Consider the following 17,787-nt stretch of genomic DNA (forward strand, 5'->3'; position numbering starts at 1 on the left):
GGAAACTCAACTGCCTCCCTCCCAGGTGCCCCAGTGAGGACAGCCAGGCGTGGGGTCAGGAGACTTATTACATAAGTAAATATCTTAGATATTAACCCTTTATCTATACTCATGACATGCAGTGACTAGGGATTGTGGTTATATGTACAACATATATAGGGGAACTAGGTATCAGATCGCATATGTTGCACAGTGTCAGAACACTTCTATTGAGAGAGCCTGAGTGGGAGCTCTGTAGTTCTAGAGCCTGACAATCCCCTTAGTACTGTATTCACAAAGGTCTGATGGACAGGCAATCTGTGTGGATAGATAACCTGTGCAGAGACCTGGGCTTAAAAGACAGCAGCATATTCATCACTGCACCCTGCCTCTGGATTTGAATTTCCACACCTTACTAGCTGAAAATTCTTGGGAAGACCTGGGCCCCACGCTGGTAGTCATCAGGAGGCTGTGCATGGCTAAGCAAGTGTCCACCAGAGAGCCTGCTCTGCTACTGGTCACCTCTGGGCTGATGGACCCCAGCCAGGCCCCCAGGAACATCAAAGACAATGCCTAGTGCTAGCTCTGACTCAAACTTCCTCTTAGTTCCTTGCTTCCCTATTCAGTAGGTATGGAAATAGCTCTGGTAGATGGGAAATCTGAGTGCTCAGAGTACCCTCACCCTGTATCCCTGTGCCTCAGATGCTTGCAGCTGAAGTCTACTCCTGAGCCACTGTGCTCCACCCAACTGCATTTCTCCATGCCCGCTCTCCTGTACTCCTACTGCTATAGGTACTTATAATTCTGCAGGGCACTTTCTCTGCCCTGGAGGGTGGCGAAGAGGTTGCTTGGATTCAGTGACATTTTCCATTGGAATCCAGCAGGACTGTCCTCAGCTGACTGGGCAGCGTCTGATCCTTGCTCCGCAGCGGACAATTTCCTGGAGATGGTGGTAGGATTCTCCAGTGAACTTTCTCAACCTGGCCTGCTGGGATTCTGTAGTTAATTCCACTTTTGATGTGGTTTTTGTGGTGGGTCCTGGAAGCCTCTAATTGCTCCCTTTTCAGTCATCTCAACCTCACCTTCTGGAGGAAACTTTGTGTGTGCTGGGAAAATGACACAAATATTAATTTGTAGTTGGTAGATCTTGGGTCCCATTTTTAAAATCATGATTCCTGAAGCAAATAGACAATGATTTTTTGAGGTAAATAGTGAATACCTACTATGTATGAGGTACTGTCTGAGGTATTCAGGATGGATCAATGCAAGAGGACAAAAACCACTCTCTTTGTTACAAAACAGTCTTACAGATCTCAAAAGTAATGCTTTTTAAATTTTTTTTAATTTTTAAATTTTTATTTATTTATTTATATTAGTGAAACACCATGAGGTACAGTTATAGACTCACAAATTTTTGTGCTTGGGTTTCAGTTATACAATGATCGAGTACCCATCCCTCCACCAGTGCCCATCCTCCACCACCACGGGTCCCAGCATCCCTCCCCGCCTCCCCGTCCCCCCATCCCACCCTGCCTCTGTGGCAGGGCATTCCCTTTTGTTCTCTCTCTCTCCTTTTGGGTCCTGTGGTTTACAAGAGAGGCATTGAGTGGCAATCATGTTTGGTCTATAGTCTACTTTCAGCATGCTTCTCCCATCCTGGGAGGATCCTCCCAACACCCTTTATTTGGTGCTCCCTTCTCTACCTAAGCGTCCTTTTCCCCTAGCACATGTGGCTGGCCTCCAAGTCATGGAGAAAAATTCCTGGTACTAATCTCAGCCACTCCTGGGTGTTAGTCTCCCATTTTGTTACTTTATGTCCCCCAGATGAATGCAATCTTTCTTTGTCTGTCCTGTTCTTTCTGACTCATTTCCCTTAACATGATACTACCATGTAGTACCACTTGTATGTAAATTTTATGACTTAATCTTTTCTAACAGCTACATAGTACTCCATTGTGTAAATGTACCAGAGTTTCTTTAACCAGTCATCTGTTCTCGGGCACTCAGGTTTTTTCCAGATTCTGGCTATTGTAAAGAGTGCTGCAATGAACAAACAAGTGCAGATGTCACTTCGACTATACATTTTTGCCTCTCTGGGATATATTCCCAGGAGTGGTATTGCTGGGTCAAATGGGAGCTCAAATTCTAATTTTTTGAGAATACTCCATACTGTTTTCCAAAAGGGTTGGATCAGTCGGCATTCCCACCAGCAGTGAAGGAGGGTCCCTTTCTCGCCACATCCGTGCCAGCACCAGTTGCTTTTGTTCTTTTGAATGTGGGCCAGTTTTTGTGGTGTGAAATGATATCTCATTGTTGTTTTGATCTGCATCTCACTGATGATTAGTGATGTAGAGCATTTTCTCATGTGTCTTTTTGCCATTCGGATTTCTTCTTTGTGAAAGTTTGTGTTCATTTCCTCGCCCCATTTTTTGATGGGGTTGGGTGTTTTCTCCTTGTGGAGTTCAACTAGTACCTTGCATATCCTTGTTATCAACCCCTTGTCGGATGTGTATTTGGTGAATATCCTTTCCCATTCTGTAGAATGTCTTTGTATTTTGGTCACTGTTTCAAAAGTAATGCTTTTTGTTTTTGTCTTTCAAGCTTCTACATAAGTAATAAGCATAGTAAACTATTCTTGCTAAGAAAGCAAAAGTCAAGTCATTAACATATTCCATTGTGATTGTGTGTGTGTGTTAGGGTGTTTAATTTGGTTTAGTCTACACTTGGCTGTACTCAGGGTTCTGAGATCAGGGATCACTCCTGGTGGCTTCACAGGTCCATATGGGATGTTAGGGATCAAACTGCATGCATGCAAGGGAAGCACCTTACCTGATACACCATCTTTCTCACCCTTATTTTATTATTTTCAAACAGAAAACCAGGACTAATGTGCAACAGTTTTCAATTACTTTCCTTTAATTTGTGACATCTGAAATAGGAATGTAGAGGCATTCATACATGTGCAATAATTCCTGCATATATCACAAATCTGTTTAAGTGAGATTTAAAAGAGTAAATAAATAACTTTCTAAGGATATAGGTAACAGATGTGTTATTTATATACATTATTCACAAACTGTGGGCTGGAGTGATAGCACAGGGGTAGGGTATTTGCCTTACAAGCGGCCAACATGGCCGACCCGAGTTCGATTCCTCCGGCTCTCTTGGAGAGCCCGGCAAGCTACCAAGAGTATCTTGCCCACATGGCAGAGCCTGGCAAGCTACCAGTGACGTATCGATGTGCCAAACACAGTAACAAGTCTCATGATGGAGACGTTACTGGGTCCACTTGAGCAGATCGATAAACAATGGGAGGACTGAGATACCGTGATTCACAAACTGCACTTTAACCATTTATTGCACTTTTGTTTCAGAATGGGTAAGAAGATAAAGAAGGAAGTAGAGCCTCCCCCTAAGGATGTGGTAAGAATCTGATTTGAATACTAACTAGTAGCATGCTAGCAATCATTTTAAAAATAAAATGTTAAAACAGTTTGGCATGTCCCAGTATATACATGAGTGCATGGTGGCAGAGGTCCAAAGTCTGACTAATGATAAGATTAGTCAGAAAAATCTAACATTATATAAACAAACATTTACAACATTGTCATTACATAATTAGTACAATTAGAGAGTAATTATTAGCTTTTCCAGTATGTGGATGGAATGTTTATAAGCCTCGTTAATGAATAAACACTTTGGGATGTTCTCTTATTTTAAAGTTACCAGTCTCTCACTATTGTTAATTACCTAAGCAAAATATTTTACAAAACTGGAAGTTGTACCATAGCTACTAAGTAAGAGAGATAAAGGTGCTCTGGAGATGACCATTCAAGTATCTGACGACCTGCATTTTCCAGTTCATTTCCTTTTTTTTTTTGGCCTTTTTGGGGGTCACAACGGTGATGCACAGGGGTTACTCCTGGCTTTGCACTCAAGAATTATTCCTCATGGTGCTTGGGGGACCATATGGGATGCTGGGAATCAAACCCAGGTCGGCAGCGTGCAAGGCAAACACCCTATAGTACACTATAGCTCCAACCCTGCATGTTTTCCAGTTCTGAGAGAGCAGTCTGTGTACAGCATGTCTGTTTGTATAAGGGGCCGTGTCTGGAAGTGGTCGGGGCATGAGGTCACTCCATGGACACTTCTGCTTGTCCACAGCTGGTGGTATTTCAGAGCCAACAGGGCTAGATCCCTTAATATTCAAAGGTACTTCGGGGTGCCACTGTATATAAAAGATTGAATTTAGAATGTTATAAATGTGACTCTTGTGTTCCACTACTTGAGCTATGATGGATCATCTTCTTCTGTGATAAATACTTAATTAGTGCATCCCCCAACTACAAAGACCTGCCTCTTCTCATTCATTCATTTATCTATATTTGGTTTGGTGGTCACACTTGGCCGTCCTAAGGGGCTACTCCCAGCTCCGTACTAAAGGGTCACTCCTGGCAATGCTCAGAGGACCATGCGGCAGTAAAGATGGAACCTGGGCCTCCCACATGCAAAGCCTATACAAAGCCCTTGAAACTCTCTCTCCAGCTCCAGACCTTCTCTTCTAAGTGACCGATTATACTGTCTCTGTTTAAAGTTTACCAATTATGGAGTGATTATGTTTTAAAAAAGTTACCTTGAACATTTTTAAGTTTATAAACTTATTTTAGAAAATAGATGTTTGATATGCTTCTCTTCAAATAAAATGTGCACGGAAAAGAAAATATGAAGAGTATACATACTCCAGGGATTTTATAATTTTGCTCTGTTTTACTTCTGTCAATGTTGAGGTTTGACCCCAGGACCTTACACATGCAAGGCAAGTGCTCTGCCACCAAGACACATCCCTGACCCCTCAATGGTAGTGTTTGGAGGAGTCTCATTGTACAGCAGGAATCTCCTTGAGAGCTCTGGGCCATTTTCGGTATAAATATGAGCTTCATTCTAGCTCTGCCTCTATGGAATTTTATTTTGGGTGGTTTTTGTTTGTTTTGGGTGAACTTATCAAGTTTCACTAAATTGTTTCAATTTTTCTTTGTGTCTCAAATGGGAATTGTAATAGTTCAACTCATTTGGGTTGTTGTCTGGATTAAAAATTTTAGAGCACAGTGCCTGAAACACAGTTCACACACTGTAAGACCTATCATCATGAGAATCCTTTAGGTGTACATGCACATATGCATGCACACATGCATGCACACATGCATGCACACATGCATGCACACATGCATGAGCACACTGAAATTCCATGTGATCTTTGGTCTGGTTGGAACAGAGGCTGCAGAAACCCGTTTTCCCGGGTCTCAGAACATGCTGCTGAGGAAAAAATTGTGGTCACCTGAAGGGGTTTCCTCAACTTGGCTGCTCACTTTTGGCCATACTTCTAGAGTGTTCCAAATTCTCTTTAGTTTCATTGTATTAAAGACCTTCACATTTCTTCTCTTTTTGTTGTACTATGCCATTGCTAACATTGTATTTCTAGAAAGGGCACTCAAAAATTCAGTGCTTGATGATAAATGCTTCCTGATTAAGATGAGAATGAGGAGACCATTAATATCTCTAATAAAAAGGTAAAAAGGTAAAGGCCCTCCCGTTGATCGTCGATTTGCTCGAGCGGTCCCAGTAACGTCTCCATTGGAGACTTTGTTGTTACTGTGTCTGGCATATCGAATATTCTCGGTAGCTTGCCGGGCTCTCCGAGAGGGGCGGAGGAATCGAACTCGGGTTGGCCATGTTGGCCGCTTGTAAGGCGAACGCCCTACCCACTGTGCTATCGCTCCAGCCCTCTAATACACTTTCAGTAATTTTTTAATGTCTTGCTGGTTTCATCTTCATTACACCAGTCCTTGAGGAGGAGAGTGAAGGACCTAAGAACTAATACCAACCCTAGGTTAACAAAACTCTAGCTCTTGTTTGCTCAGCGGTCTTGGGGCACAGCCAAAAGCATGTGTCACCCTTACCAACAGTCCCTCACTATTGTAATTTCACCCCCTCCCCTACTCTGACTCTGTCATAAAGGAAGTGAATAGAGAAGTAGTCAAATATCTTACAGCCTTCCCCTCGTATAAGTTCCAATACTTTAAAGAAATATGCTATAATTTAAAGTATCTGTACTTGGATTTTTTCCCCAAAGTCTACCTCTTCAAAGTCAATGAAAAGTTTATTCTATGAAATAGGTGAAACCAGATTTAAAAGAGAAATACACAACTTCTTGAGAAAATAAACTTTCTGTGCCAGCTAATAAAAACTTGAAGTTTTCATATTTCTTAAAAACATTGTTTACAGGGACTGGAGTGATAGCACAGCGGGTGGGGCGTTTGCCTTGCACGTGGCCAACCAGGGTTCGATTCCCAGCATCCCATATGGTCCCCTGAGCACCGCCAGGAGTAATTTCTGAGTGCATGAACCAGGAGGAACCCCTGAGCATCCCTGGGTGTGACCCAAAAAGCAAAAACAAAAAAAAAATTGTTTGCATTCTACAAAGAAGTGATCGCTGATGTCAAGAGAGGGGTGCGGCAGGGTGATACCATTTCACCGAAACTCTTCAGTGCCACCCTCGAGAACATCATGCGACGACTAGAATGGGAAGGAATGGGAGTGAAGATAGATGGTCGGCAACTACACCACCTCCGCTTTGCTGATGACATTGTTTTAATAACACCAAACATCAGCCAAGCAGCACAAACTGTTGAGATGGGCAAAGTCTGGCCGACTTTGACCGTGAGTGTGGAAAGGTAGGACTACAGCTGAATCTTACGAAGACAATGTTTATGAGAAACAGCCTCGTTCCTGATGCCCCCATTCGCTCTCAATGGAACGACCATCTCCGAATGCAACAGCTATGTGTACCTAGGTCGAGAGGTCAACATGACAAATGACCTAGCACCGGAGCTGTGCAGGAGGAAGAGAGTGGCTTGGAACGCCTTCAAGAACGTCGAAAAATAGCTAAGAGGATGAAGAACCTCCGGCTCCAGGCACATCTCTTTGATTCCACTGTTCTTCCTGCATTAACATATGCCTCAGAGACCTGGGCCCTAGGCAAACAAGATGAGAACGCTATTCAGGTCTCCCAAAGAAGAATAGAAAGAGCTGTGCTTGGAATATCACGTTTCACTCAAATGAGAGAAAGAATCCGGAGTTCTGACATCTGTCGATGATCAAGAATCAGGGACGCTGTCTCATTTGCCAAGGTGTTGAAAATCAGATGGGCTGGTCACGTAATGAGATTTGAAGATGACCGCTGGACTAGAGCTGTTACCGACTGTATTCCACGGAATGTCAAAAGACCACGTGGCCGCCCACCTACCAGATGGTTAGACTTCTTCGTCAAGATCATGAATGATCGGTTTGAGGCCCTTCATGTTCCCGGAGCGAACAGACGCCATTGGGCTACACTAGCACGCGACAGGGACAAATGGAGACGTTACTGGCACCCGCTCGAGGAAATTGATGACTAACGGGAAGTTAAGTGATTAAGTGAAGTGATTAAGTTTGCATAGATTTAAATTTTTATCATTCTTTCACCTATTTGCTAAATATAAGGAAAAATATTTGGTGATGTGGTTAAAACAAAGATTCCCTTTTCTTATTTTTCTTACTGTAGAAATATGTTTCTATGTGTGCATTTGGTTGTATGGCTCTCTGATCCTTTGCATAAAAGGGAACACTATCTAAGAAACTGCCCAGATGTGGAGAGATACAGTTTGAATGACCAATACAACTGTATTCTTTCTTCCCAAATTATTTTCATATCTGGCTCAAGGCTTGTTAGTGATGCAGTAGTTGAGACAGGCTTACAATAAAATTATTGCTAAAACAATAAATAATATAAATGACTGTGATGGGGCCGGAGCAATAGCACAGCAGGTAGAGCGTTTGCCTTGCATGCAGTCAACATTGCCGACCCGTGTTTGATTCCTTCACCCCTCTCGAAGAGCCCAGCAAGCTACCGAGAGTATCTTGCCCACACGGCAAAGCCTGGCAAGCTACCTGTGACATATTCGGTATGACAAACACAGTAATAACAAAGTCTCACAATGGAGATGTTACTGGGCCCACTCAAGAAAATTGATGAACAATGAGAGGACAGTGACAGTGACTGTGATAAGTAGTATATATTTATTTACTTTGCTTGGTACATATGCTACTTTATTTTAATATCATGGTTCACAAAGTTGTTCATAATATAATTGTTATGGGCTTTCAATATTCTAACACCAATCCCATCACCAAAATGACCAAAATGACCATCCACCATTGTCCCTATTTACCAAGCCACCCTCTATGCCTACACCCTTAGCAGATACACAATAACTTATTTTATACTGCTTATTGCAATTAAAGGGCTATATGAATTATAAAAAATACTTCAGTAAAAGAAAATATGTGAAAATTGTTATATCTCACCAGAGTTGTTAAGTTCTTGTCTAAGGATTTACTAAACAATTTGTTGCTAATTGAGGCGTCAGTATTATTATTTTCCTTTGTTGAATTTAATTGGCTTCTATGCTACTTTCCCAAGTAATTTGGTGTGCTCCTAATGGAATTTCAGTACTGATGAATTTGGAGGTGTTGCAAGGCCTCTAATGCTGCAGGCAGTCCAGACACTTTAGGATCTATAGTCTGGGCTAATCAGTTGTAAAAACCCAGAGTTCTCAGCTTGGATAGTGTGAGTACCTGAAATTCTTCACTGTTCAATGTCTCTGTGATGAGGAATTGAGCTGTTGAGGTGGGTGCATGGTGAGTTATGCGTGCGGCTGCTTGGGCTTCTGCACCCTGGGACTCAGCCCCCTCCCATCCTGAGAGTGCCCCAGAGTTCTCAACCAGGGTTGGGGGCCACCAAGATGTCTGTGAATTTTAGTTGTTTGGTTCACATATGCTTGAATGAATTGGTAGAGCAGGCCCAAGTAGGTGAGTGAGCCTGGCTGCAACTGTGGGTGGTTGTGTGGCAGAGAGGCAATGCTTAGTATAAGGCAAGGTATTTAACCAAAAGCATCAGCTCTGGAGTTACAGTTCCAGAGTTTGAGGACTTACCTTATTATCCATATTTCTGGGGCAAGTTTCCTCATCTCTCTTCACTCAAGTGAAAGGATAATGATTTTCATACCAGAACCATTCACAAAAGTGAGACATGGTCAGAGACATATTAGAGATTTAGAACAGTGTCTGGCATGAGATAAAAACGTAGGAGATGTCAGAATTATTCATGACGTCTTTGAAGATGGTTTTTGTCATCTACAGCATCCTGGTAGTTCACATGGTCTGTCCAAAGAAGCAGGGTATAAGCAGCAGAAGACAAAACTCCACTGCTATGTATGGCTGCCACGATTCATGGCCAGATCTTTCCATTTATGAGCACTGTAGTCTCTTAAAATTTCAGAGGTGAGTGAGCCTCAGTGGATAAGTCCATAGCATCTAGTCTCACAAGAGACTGTGACCTGGCTCTGGGATCTCAGTGATTAAGAGTAAAGATGAGTGAAGATTCATATGAATTGTGTCTTCCCCTAAGTTTATATCCCTGAAGAGTTCAGCCCAGTGTGGAGTGCATCAGTGCAAGGCACAGGGCAAAACTTCTCTCTCACCTAGAAACCAAGCCCCATTCTTTGGTAGAACTCTGTCAACCTCAGAATTCCACCTGAGCCCCATGGCATTGTTGCTGATGCTACCCTCCAGAACTAAAGTTGTTGGCACTTAATTTCAAATCTGTCTCTGCCTGTACCAATAAATAAAATAAAAACAGTATATGAAAATTTATAAATAACAGATGTACAAAATTACATAAGTAAACATCAACTCATTTACCTACGAGTTTGTTGTTTCGATTCAGGTTGGAAAGTAAGTTAGAGGTCATTTTCACTATGCATTTCAATGTCTATGCTTTTAGGTGGAATGAAACTCTTGTCTAGATACTCTCTGATGCAAGGTTACAACAAGGTTGTGCAGTTTCGTTCCTCTTGTTTTACTTGCCTCTCACTTCCTGTTTAATTGTCTCCTTGTTATTTGAGACCATGGATGTGGTAAATACTCTTCAGCAGAAATGAGAAGTGCCAGGGACTGGAAGATGACACAAAGGGTAATGTGCGTGCCTTGCACATGGTCAACCTAGGTTCGATCCCCAACACAATTGTCCCCTGAGCCCAGCCAGGAGTGATCCCTGAGTATAAAGCTAGGAGTAAGCCCTGAGTTGCCGAATGTGTCTCAAAAAGGGGGTTGGGAGAAGAAAAAGAATTGGCATCTGTGGAAGTCAGAGAGATAAAACAGAGGTTAAGGTGACCTTAGTTGTATCCCTAGCACTACATGGTCCCCCAATTGCCTCTAGGAATGACTCCAAAACACAGAGCTGGGAATAACCCCCAAATGCTGACTGGTGCGACTGCCTGCTTCCCCAAATTAAAAAAAACCCAACATTTCATTTGCTGTGCTATTATTTAAAGAATATCATTCAACCATCATGATTAAACTATTTTCAACATTTTTAATCTACTGAGTTATTTTATCATTTTGTGTTCCCTTACACCTTTAGTGTTTAATACCATAACCACCAGCCACATATAATTCTTTAGATTTGACTGATAATAATAACAATTAAATACTCATAATTAATAATAATATAATACCATCCCTGAGTCAAATTAGTTGTATTTGAGTGCTCAAAAGCCTCCTGTAGCCACTGATGGTCACAGTGGCTGGACAGTGCAGAATCCAAACATTTCCACCCCTTGTCCATAGACAGCACAGTCTATGCAGTCTTATTTCTTAGAGGTGAAAATATCACCTTAGATAGACAAAAATATCTGGAGCTTCTCAAATCTACAGCTCTTAATATGCAGAACAACCTCAATGCCTCCCCACTTCTTTGCTTGTGTAAAGGATGTTCTCTCACCGTTTGTTTTGTAGGAAGCACGAAATCCTCATTTCACACCCAGCTTGTTGAGGACTGACTGTGAGCCCCTTGTGGGAAAACAGATGGGATGTGTAATTACAGTGCAGTATTATTTATTTCATCAGGTGGCATTTTGTGATAGCTATCATTTTGGTCTCCGTGCCCTCTTTAATAAAAAAAATTACTATAATGCCGGAGGCTATGTCAGGGAAATGAGTGTCATGCCGAGTTTCTTCTCTCTCTGACAAACTTGGTGTTGCTCCTTCTCTGACAGCTTCAGCTTCTGGGGTAGCCTCCCCCCACCTCCCTCAGCCACCTTTTCTTTGCATTGATTGGAAACTCTGGCAAGACTAAAGTGTGTCTGAATCCATGGAAGAGGGGTGGGAAGATGCTGATCAGAATCTTTGTTTGAATGCATTCCCAGGGACTCAGACTATGAAGTCAGCTTTAGAAATAATGAATTATTAAATGTATCAAGGGTGAAAGTGATAAAAATGGAAGGGAAATGTGTACAGAATGGGGACACCCACCAGCCAGGGCACAGAGGAGACAGCCTTTCTGGGTCAGGGTGATACAAGGCCAGGATTCTCCAAGGTTTGATGGGAGCTGGGGATGCCTTAGGAGTGTAGAATGGTAACTGGGCTCTCTCTTCTCACAAAATATAACGAAGTGTTGTTAAATGAAACAACATTCTCAGACCTGATATAGAGGAATAGTTATATATGGTTCATATTTTCAAAAGGATTACTTCTGCCACAATGTGGATGAAAGAAGAGTGAAAACCAATAGATTAGTTTGGAGACTATAAATAGTATTAATAGTAATAGCAATAATAAGAGAGATGTATTTGTAATCATCTGGTATAATGGTTCTCAACCCTTTTAACACCTGCAGACTGACAGTTGAACTCCACAGGAGTAGTGAAGATATAGATGCATCTAAAACCGGGTGGTAGCAATTGACCAGAGCATAGCTAGAATGATGACATGGGTGGTAGGTAGAAAAAGTAGGATTTGCTATGGATTGGACTTGGGGGTGTGAGAAAAGGAGGACTTAAAATGTTTCCAGATTTTTTTCACCTGAGCAACTAAGTAACTGGTGGTATAGCATATACTTATAAATAAATCAAAGAACCGCTGCAGTGTATCCAAGGCTGTAGAGGAATTCAGATAAGGAAGGCAGGAAGGCAGGAGGGAGTGACTGGAGGAAGGAAGAAAAGGAGGGAGGGAGGGAGGGAGGAAGAAGGGAGGGAGAGAGGGAGAAAGGGAAGGAGGGAGAATTTCAAGACCCAAACTATTAGGGATAAAAATACTATTGGGCATTTATTCCAAAAAATAGAGGCCTGACAAAAATCCTGTAAGTTCTCTAGTATCAAGTACTATTCTTATTCATTTTCTGGAAATGAAATAAAACTATCAAGAAGTAATAGGAGACCTGGGAACACTGACTGAACGATCTTCATGAGCCTTCTTTTTGTGAGATGACCAAGATGCATCAACAAATAGAATCATAGAGTAGATTTTATCTTTGAAACAACCTTTAATCTTAGAGAAATTTATTTTACCCCATTGCTGTTTATTTTGATCATTGACATTTTATTTTACTCTTGTAATTAATTTAAAGTTTCTTTTATCTTTGTGATGTTGTGTTTATTTTGTATCATGCTGTTTTCATTTTGTATTTTCTTCCCTTTTTACTGAATTGAGTGATTTCCTTTGTTGCCCTCTCCTTTCAGTAATGTGGCTATTTTATTGTGTATCTATAGCTAGTTATATACATGTACTTGGGCCTGTGTATTTCTCTCAAGATGAACAATAAGTAATAACTAGGCAATAATCTCAATCTCTTCATAAAAAATTTTCATTACCTGATGATGGTAACAGTGCTGGCATGGGGGTCTCCCTGGCCAGGTGGTAAGAGCTGACGGTTTGGTACTTGCATCTGACAGTGCTGGAAACCACCAGGGGCATACCTGGTCAGGTCAGCCAAGCGGTGTGAGGGACTGAACTCAGAGTCTTGCGCAAATACGTGCTTGAGTCCTTTGAACTAAATTCCTTGTTCAATGACCTGTTATTTGTTGAAAGATTCTAGAATGTTAATTCCAAATAATCCTTACATATATTTATAATGCCAGCATTACTTCAGTATTATAATAGTAATCTTATAATTTAATAATATTATTATTAATTTATGATTCATACCACCATTATCAGTTTCTTAATCTTATATAGCCACTATAGTTTTTATGTCTTGCCCTACCAAATGTTGGATGGAGTTGTTGGAAAATTATTTCTTTTTACATATATTTGATGTATTTGGTGTTTTTATAAAAGACCAAATATTGCTTTATCCTCACCTGAAAGATAACATAGCAAGATTTAAAATTTTAAGGTCACAAACTTTCCGTCTGAATTCTGTTGCTTATTCTCTAAAGACAGTTAGATAAAGATAGGGTCAAGGTGATTTGCTGAGGCCTCCATATTTCCTCATTATTCATTATTTCTGCTTCCCATGATGTGTTTTCTATTTAGTCTAGTTCCTATTTCATCTGCTATGAATAGAATCCTTTTCCATTTTAAACATTCTTAGAGGTACTTCCCCACTTTAATATCCGACCCCATTTTTCCTATACTTTATATCATATCCAAAATTCTAACACCTTCGTAGACCATTTCCCATTCACTCTAGTCCAAACAAAATGAATTTTCCCTTCTTTATCACAGTACTGATTTTGTCTGTCATTTGCTTTTGTAGTTTATAATATCCTGGCATTTCATATCTGGAGGAGATCTATGAGAGATAATCTAGCTCCCTACCTAAATTTTCAGATAAATATAAAATGTGGTCAGTGAGGCCTGTGTGTAACAAAATTGAGGCCCAATCCTCTGGTGTTCTGGGGCTGCCCTCGAATACTTTTGTTTTTGTTTTTTGCTTTTGGGGTTACACCCAGTGATGCACAGGGGTTACTCCTGGTTCATGCACTCAGGAATTACTCCTGGCCGTGCTTGGGGAACCATATGGGATGCTGGGAATCGAACCCGAGTCGGACTGCATGCAAGGCAAATGCCCTACCCGCTGTGCTATCACTCTAGCCCCTGCCCTTGAATACTTTTTAAAAGGTTCTCAAGTGCCAGTATCTAGTACTTTCAGGACCCTCTCATATTTCTATGGCCGCCCACGCCCATATACTCCTCTGATCCATAACTCCCATGAGACTCTTGGCCACCATTGTCTCTCTCAGCATCATATCCCAGAAATTATAAGTGCCACAGGCCTGAAGCAGAAGACAGTCTTTTCTTGAAGACTTGCCCCCTCAAATCAAGTTTGAGGGGCTGAAAATAGAGTGCAGTGGATAAGGTCAGCAACTGGTTAACCTGGGTTTAATTCCCAGCACCACTTATGGTCCCTCCAAGTCCTGTCGGAAGTAATCCCTGAGTGTAGAGTCTGGAGAAAGCCCTTAGCACAGTTGGGTGTGGGCCCTCATTCAATGGAAGTCTGAGACTTAACAATGAGCTATGTGACCTGGGTGACTGATCCCTTCTAGTCTGATGCCAAAGGAACAGGCCTGTTGAATAATGCTATTCTACCACCCTAAGGCTATTCCCACCCCACACCGCCCCCCCCCCCCCCCCAGGTCATTGCTCCTTTGTCTGTTTTCCCTCTTCTGACCTCATAAATGATGCTTCCTTATTCAGAGTAATCTAAGTTCTGCTCTCTGATGAGACAGAATTTCAGTTTGCATTATCTCTCAGAATGCAGCAAAGCATCCATCTTGGAAGGCTCAGCTCAGCCAGCTAGGCCTCGGACATTACGTTTGGCTTCATTGTTGGGGGGCGCAAAAGTGTTGATCTTATACATTATGTCATAAGTTTAGTCCTCATCCACACTGACTGTAGATTTTTTAAAGTGATGACAGGTAAGTAGGTAACCAACATATAGGGTTGGTTTGGTGAATCTTCACTCGCATTACGCTTTCTGGACCAAACGCTCATGGATTCAGTATGGGACATTCCTGATTCCTTTGTCCCAGACAGCTTTGTTGAGCTCAGTGCCATTGCACACATCTGGGGTGCCCTTCTCCTTCACATCAGACTTCCAGATGTCTTTGAGTGCCTGAGGTGCATGCTTCTTGGAATCTACCTATGGATATGCTTATGGATGGGATAGTGCTTTCTTTCTCGGGTCACGACCACATAGATGATGGAACAGTCCTCCTTCTTGCAGCCCTTCTTAGTGGGAGCTATTCTGCCAGGCCAGGAGAGAAAGGCCGGTTTCATTTCTTTAACTGAAGTACCCTGCCCCCACCCCCCCCCCCCCCCCCCCCACACACACACCACCACCACCACCACCACCGCCGCCGCCGCCACCACCATCACCCTTCGCCAGTTTCTGGAAACAGAAAAGGTCATGTAATCACTTGTTTTCTCCCTGACCAAAGAAAACCCTGAACAGGAGTCATGAGTTTATATTGTCCTTGTAAGCTACAAGTGAATGAATTCCCAAGGTTTCATCACAGCATTCAGGGTTTGTCTTAGAGTCCTGGAATTTTTTCTTTTACTATACAGTCATTTCCCCTGGTCCTTATTTTATCCAATTTTATACTTTGCTATTTTTTACTGGCTTGGGGAGTATGCATCTTGTGGGGGAGGGAAAGTGGAGGATGCGGGGTGTTACAAAGCAGTACTAAAGGGCCTGGGTGTCTTCAGGGATACTTAGTCAACAGGGCCCAGATGGTTCTGAGTGAGTAGCTGAGAATGCAAGGCTGTTCTGAGATCTCAGTGCTTGTATAACCTCTGGGGCAGCTAGGAAGAGCCCCGACAGCTCTCCCTCTCGCCACCCGGGTTGGTGGTCTCGGGCCGCTCACCCAGTCAAGATGGCCCATGCCATGGAGGAGGAAAACAAGGGCCAAGTCGGATAATTAATCAGTTGCCTTTTATTCCATTCTCCCCACTTGCCTGTTCCAGTCTCTCTAAGCCCCCCATTTTAGTCTCACACTGACCCTTATTCCTGTTTCCTCCTGTCTCTCCCGCTCATCTCTCCACGCTTCATTTTGCTGCCCTGCTCTCTCTCTCCTCTCTTCCAACTCTCTCTCCGACTCCAGCACTCTGTGGGTAGATGCCCCGTAGTAGCAAAATTAATGTAAGAAAGCCCTTCCTGACAGCTCAAGGGCAGAAACACCACCTAGGGGTCATTCCTCTTCTCCTTAGGTCAATAACCTAATTAACATCTTAATTAGCATCTTAATATTTGTTATTTTTGAATGGACACATTAAGAGATACATTAAGGTTTCTAAGGCAACTCTCCTGGGAACATCTGGCCACAGACTCAGACTACAGTGCTCAGGCCAGATTAATCTCTCCTAACCCTAGCAGGATCTGAATCTAGTTATTACTCTTTGGATCATGACAGAATTTGTCCATTATCATGCTCTTAACTTATAGTTAAGCATTATGACACTTTGGCCAGGCCCATTTCGATGCCAGGGCAGGACATAACTCACCACTTGTCCTGGGTCCATCTAGTCCTTCGTCAGGACCCTGCTTTTGGGGTGCTAGGAAGTAAGGGCAGCTGGGGCTTAAGTTGAGAAAACAGATGAACAGATGTCCAGGAGGTAAATATCATTCGGAGTCAATTAATTCCCACCTTACAAAAGCATAGCATTTACTGTCTTCTTGTATCCATACAAAAGGGACATTGCTCTGAATTAACTATGCAAAGGACTTAAGAAGAGGAAAACAGTATTTACAAGTTAACGGAGCACAAAGAAAGAAATTACAAATAAACACAGAGGAATGGGAGCACTGTGATGGGAATAACCCAGTAAACCTAAACTCCCTACGTCAAGGCAGAAAGGACAAACCAATGTTATTCTACAAGTGCTGAGATCCCCAGGGCTGCACCTGGCGATGCTCTGGGGGCCATATAGTTCTGGTGATTAAATTGGGGCCCCACACCTGCCCTGATTGCTGGCCCTTCGTTGATTTTTCAGTTGTTTCATATATGCAGTTCCTGTTTTCCAGAAAACGTGTTGTAGTTAGGAAGAAGATATTAATGAGACTGTTCGGGTATCTAACATATATAGCCCTTCAATATTCTTATATTTTGACTTATATAGTCTTATGTATTATGTATACTGTGCATATACATAATCTTGTTTGTACTATATATAATTCTTATGAACTATAGATATACAGGATAATTAAAATTTATTATGTGACAGATGAAAGTGCTTGACAAAAGTGATCTCTGACCCTCTCCTTAATCCTTTGAAGTAGGAATTTATATGCCTACTATACAGAAAAGGAAACTGAAATTCAACCTGCTTAAGTAATTTATTTGATTGCACATGGCACAGTTGACAAACTAGACCTGTCAGATTCCAAAGCTCTACCTGCCATACCTTAGGAATCCCAAAGTCGCCAAGGTTGAAAATTGTCTATCAGTGATAGTTTTTAAATGAAAATGTATAATGTGGAGTTCATGACCAATTCAATCAGCTTAATCAATGGCTGAACAAATAGCAGTACTCCTACATTATTTAAAAAAAAAAGTATAATGTACTTAGTGAGTAGTGACAACACCCTTTTTGTAAGATTATATTCTCTTTAGCTTTCAGGGCACCATTCATTGTTTTATGGTTTTTGAAACTCAACTGTGAATCTGATATTATTCTCTTTGCATTTTAGTTTGATCCAATAACAATTGAAATTAAAAAAGCTGCAACTGTGGTGTTAATGCTTAATTCTCCAGAAGAGGAAATTTTGGCTAAAGCATGTGAAGCCATTTATAAATTTGCTTTAAAAGGTTTGGAATTTTTTTCTGTTTATCTTTCTAATCATTAATTTCTTAACATATATACTACATCATGGGCACTTCTCTCCCTACTCTTTAGCTTACTTCCTGTCAATTCTCCTAGACAATCAGATTG

At 41.8% G+C, this 17,787-nt stretch overlaps 1 protein-coding gene across 1 annotated transcript in view; it reads left to right on the plus strand.

Annotated features, from left to right (window-relative positions):
* The first annotated feature begins 3,354 nt into the window (after positions 1 to 3,354).
* ARMC3 (armadillo repeat containing 3) overlaps positions 3,355 to 17,787 on the plus strand; it is a 94,287-nt gene continuing 79,854 nt past the window's right edge. The window contains exons 1-2 of the mRNA XM_056114666.1: positions 3,355 to 3,402; positions 17,546 to 17,663. Coding sequence (XP_055970641.1) covers positions 3,355 to 3,402; positions 17,546 to 17,663 — 166 coding nt within the window. The remainder of the gene's footprint in view (positions 3,403 to 17,545; positions 17,664 to 17,787) is intronic.

Source organism: Sorex fumeus, unplaced genomic scaffold (assembly GCF_029834395.1).
Source record: "Sorex fumeus unplaced genomic scaffold, SorFum_2.1 ptg000026l, whole genome shotgun sequence".
Classification (NCBI taxonomy): domain Eukaryota; kingdom Metazoa; phylum Chordata; class Mammalia; order Eulipotyphla; family Soricidae; genus Sorex; species Sorex fumeus.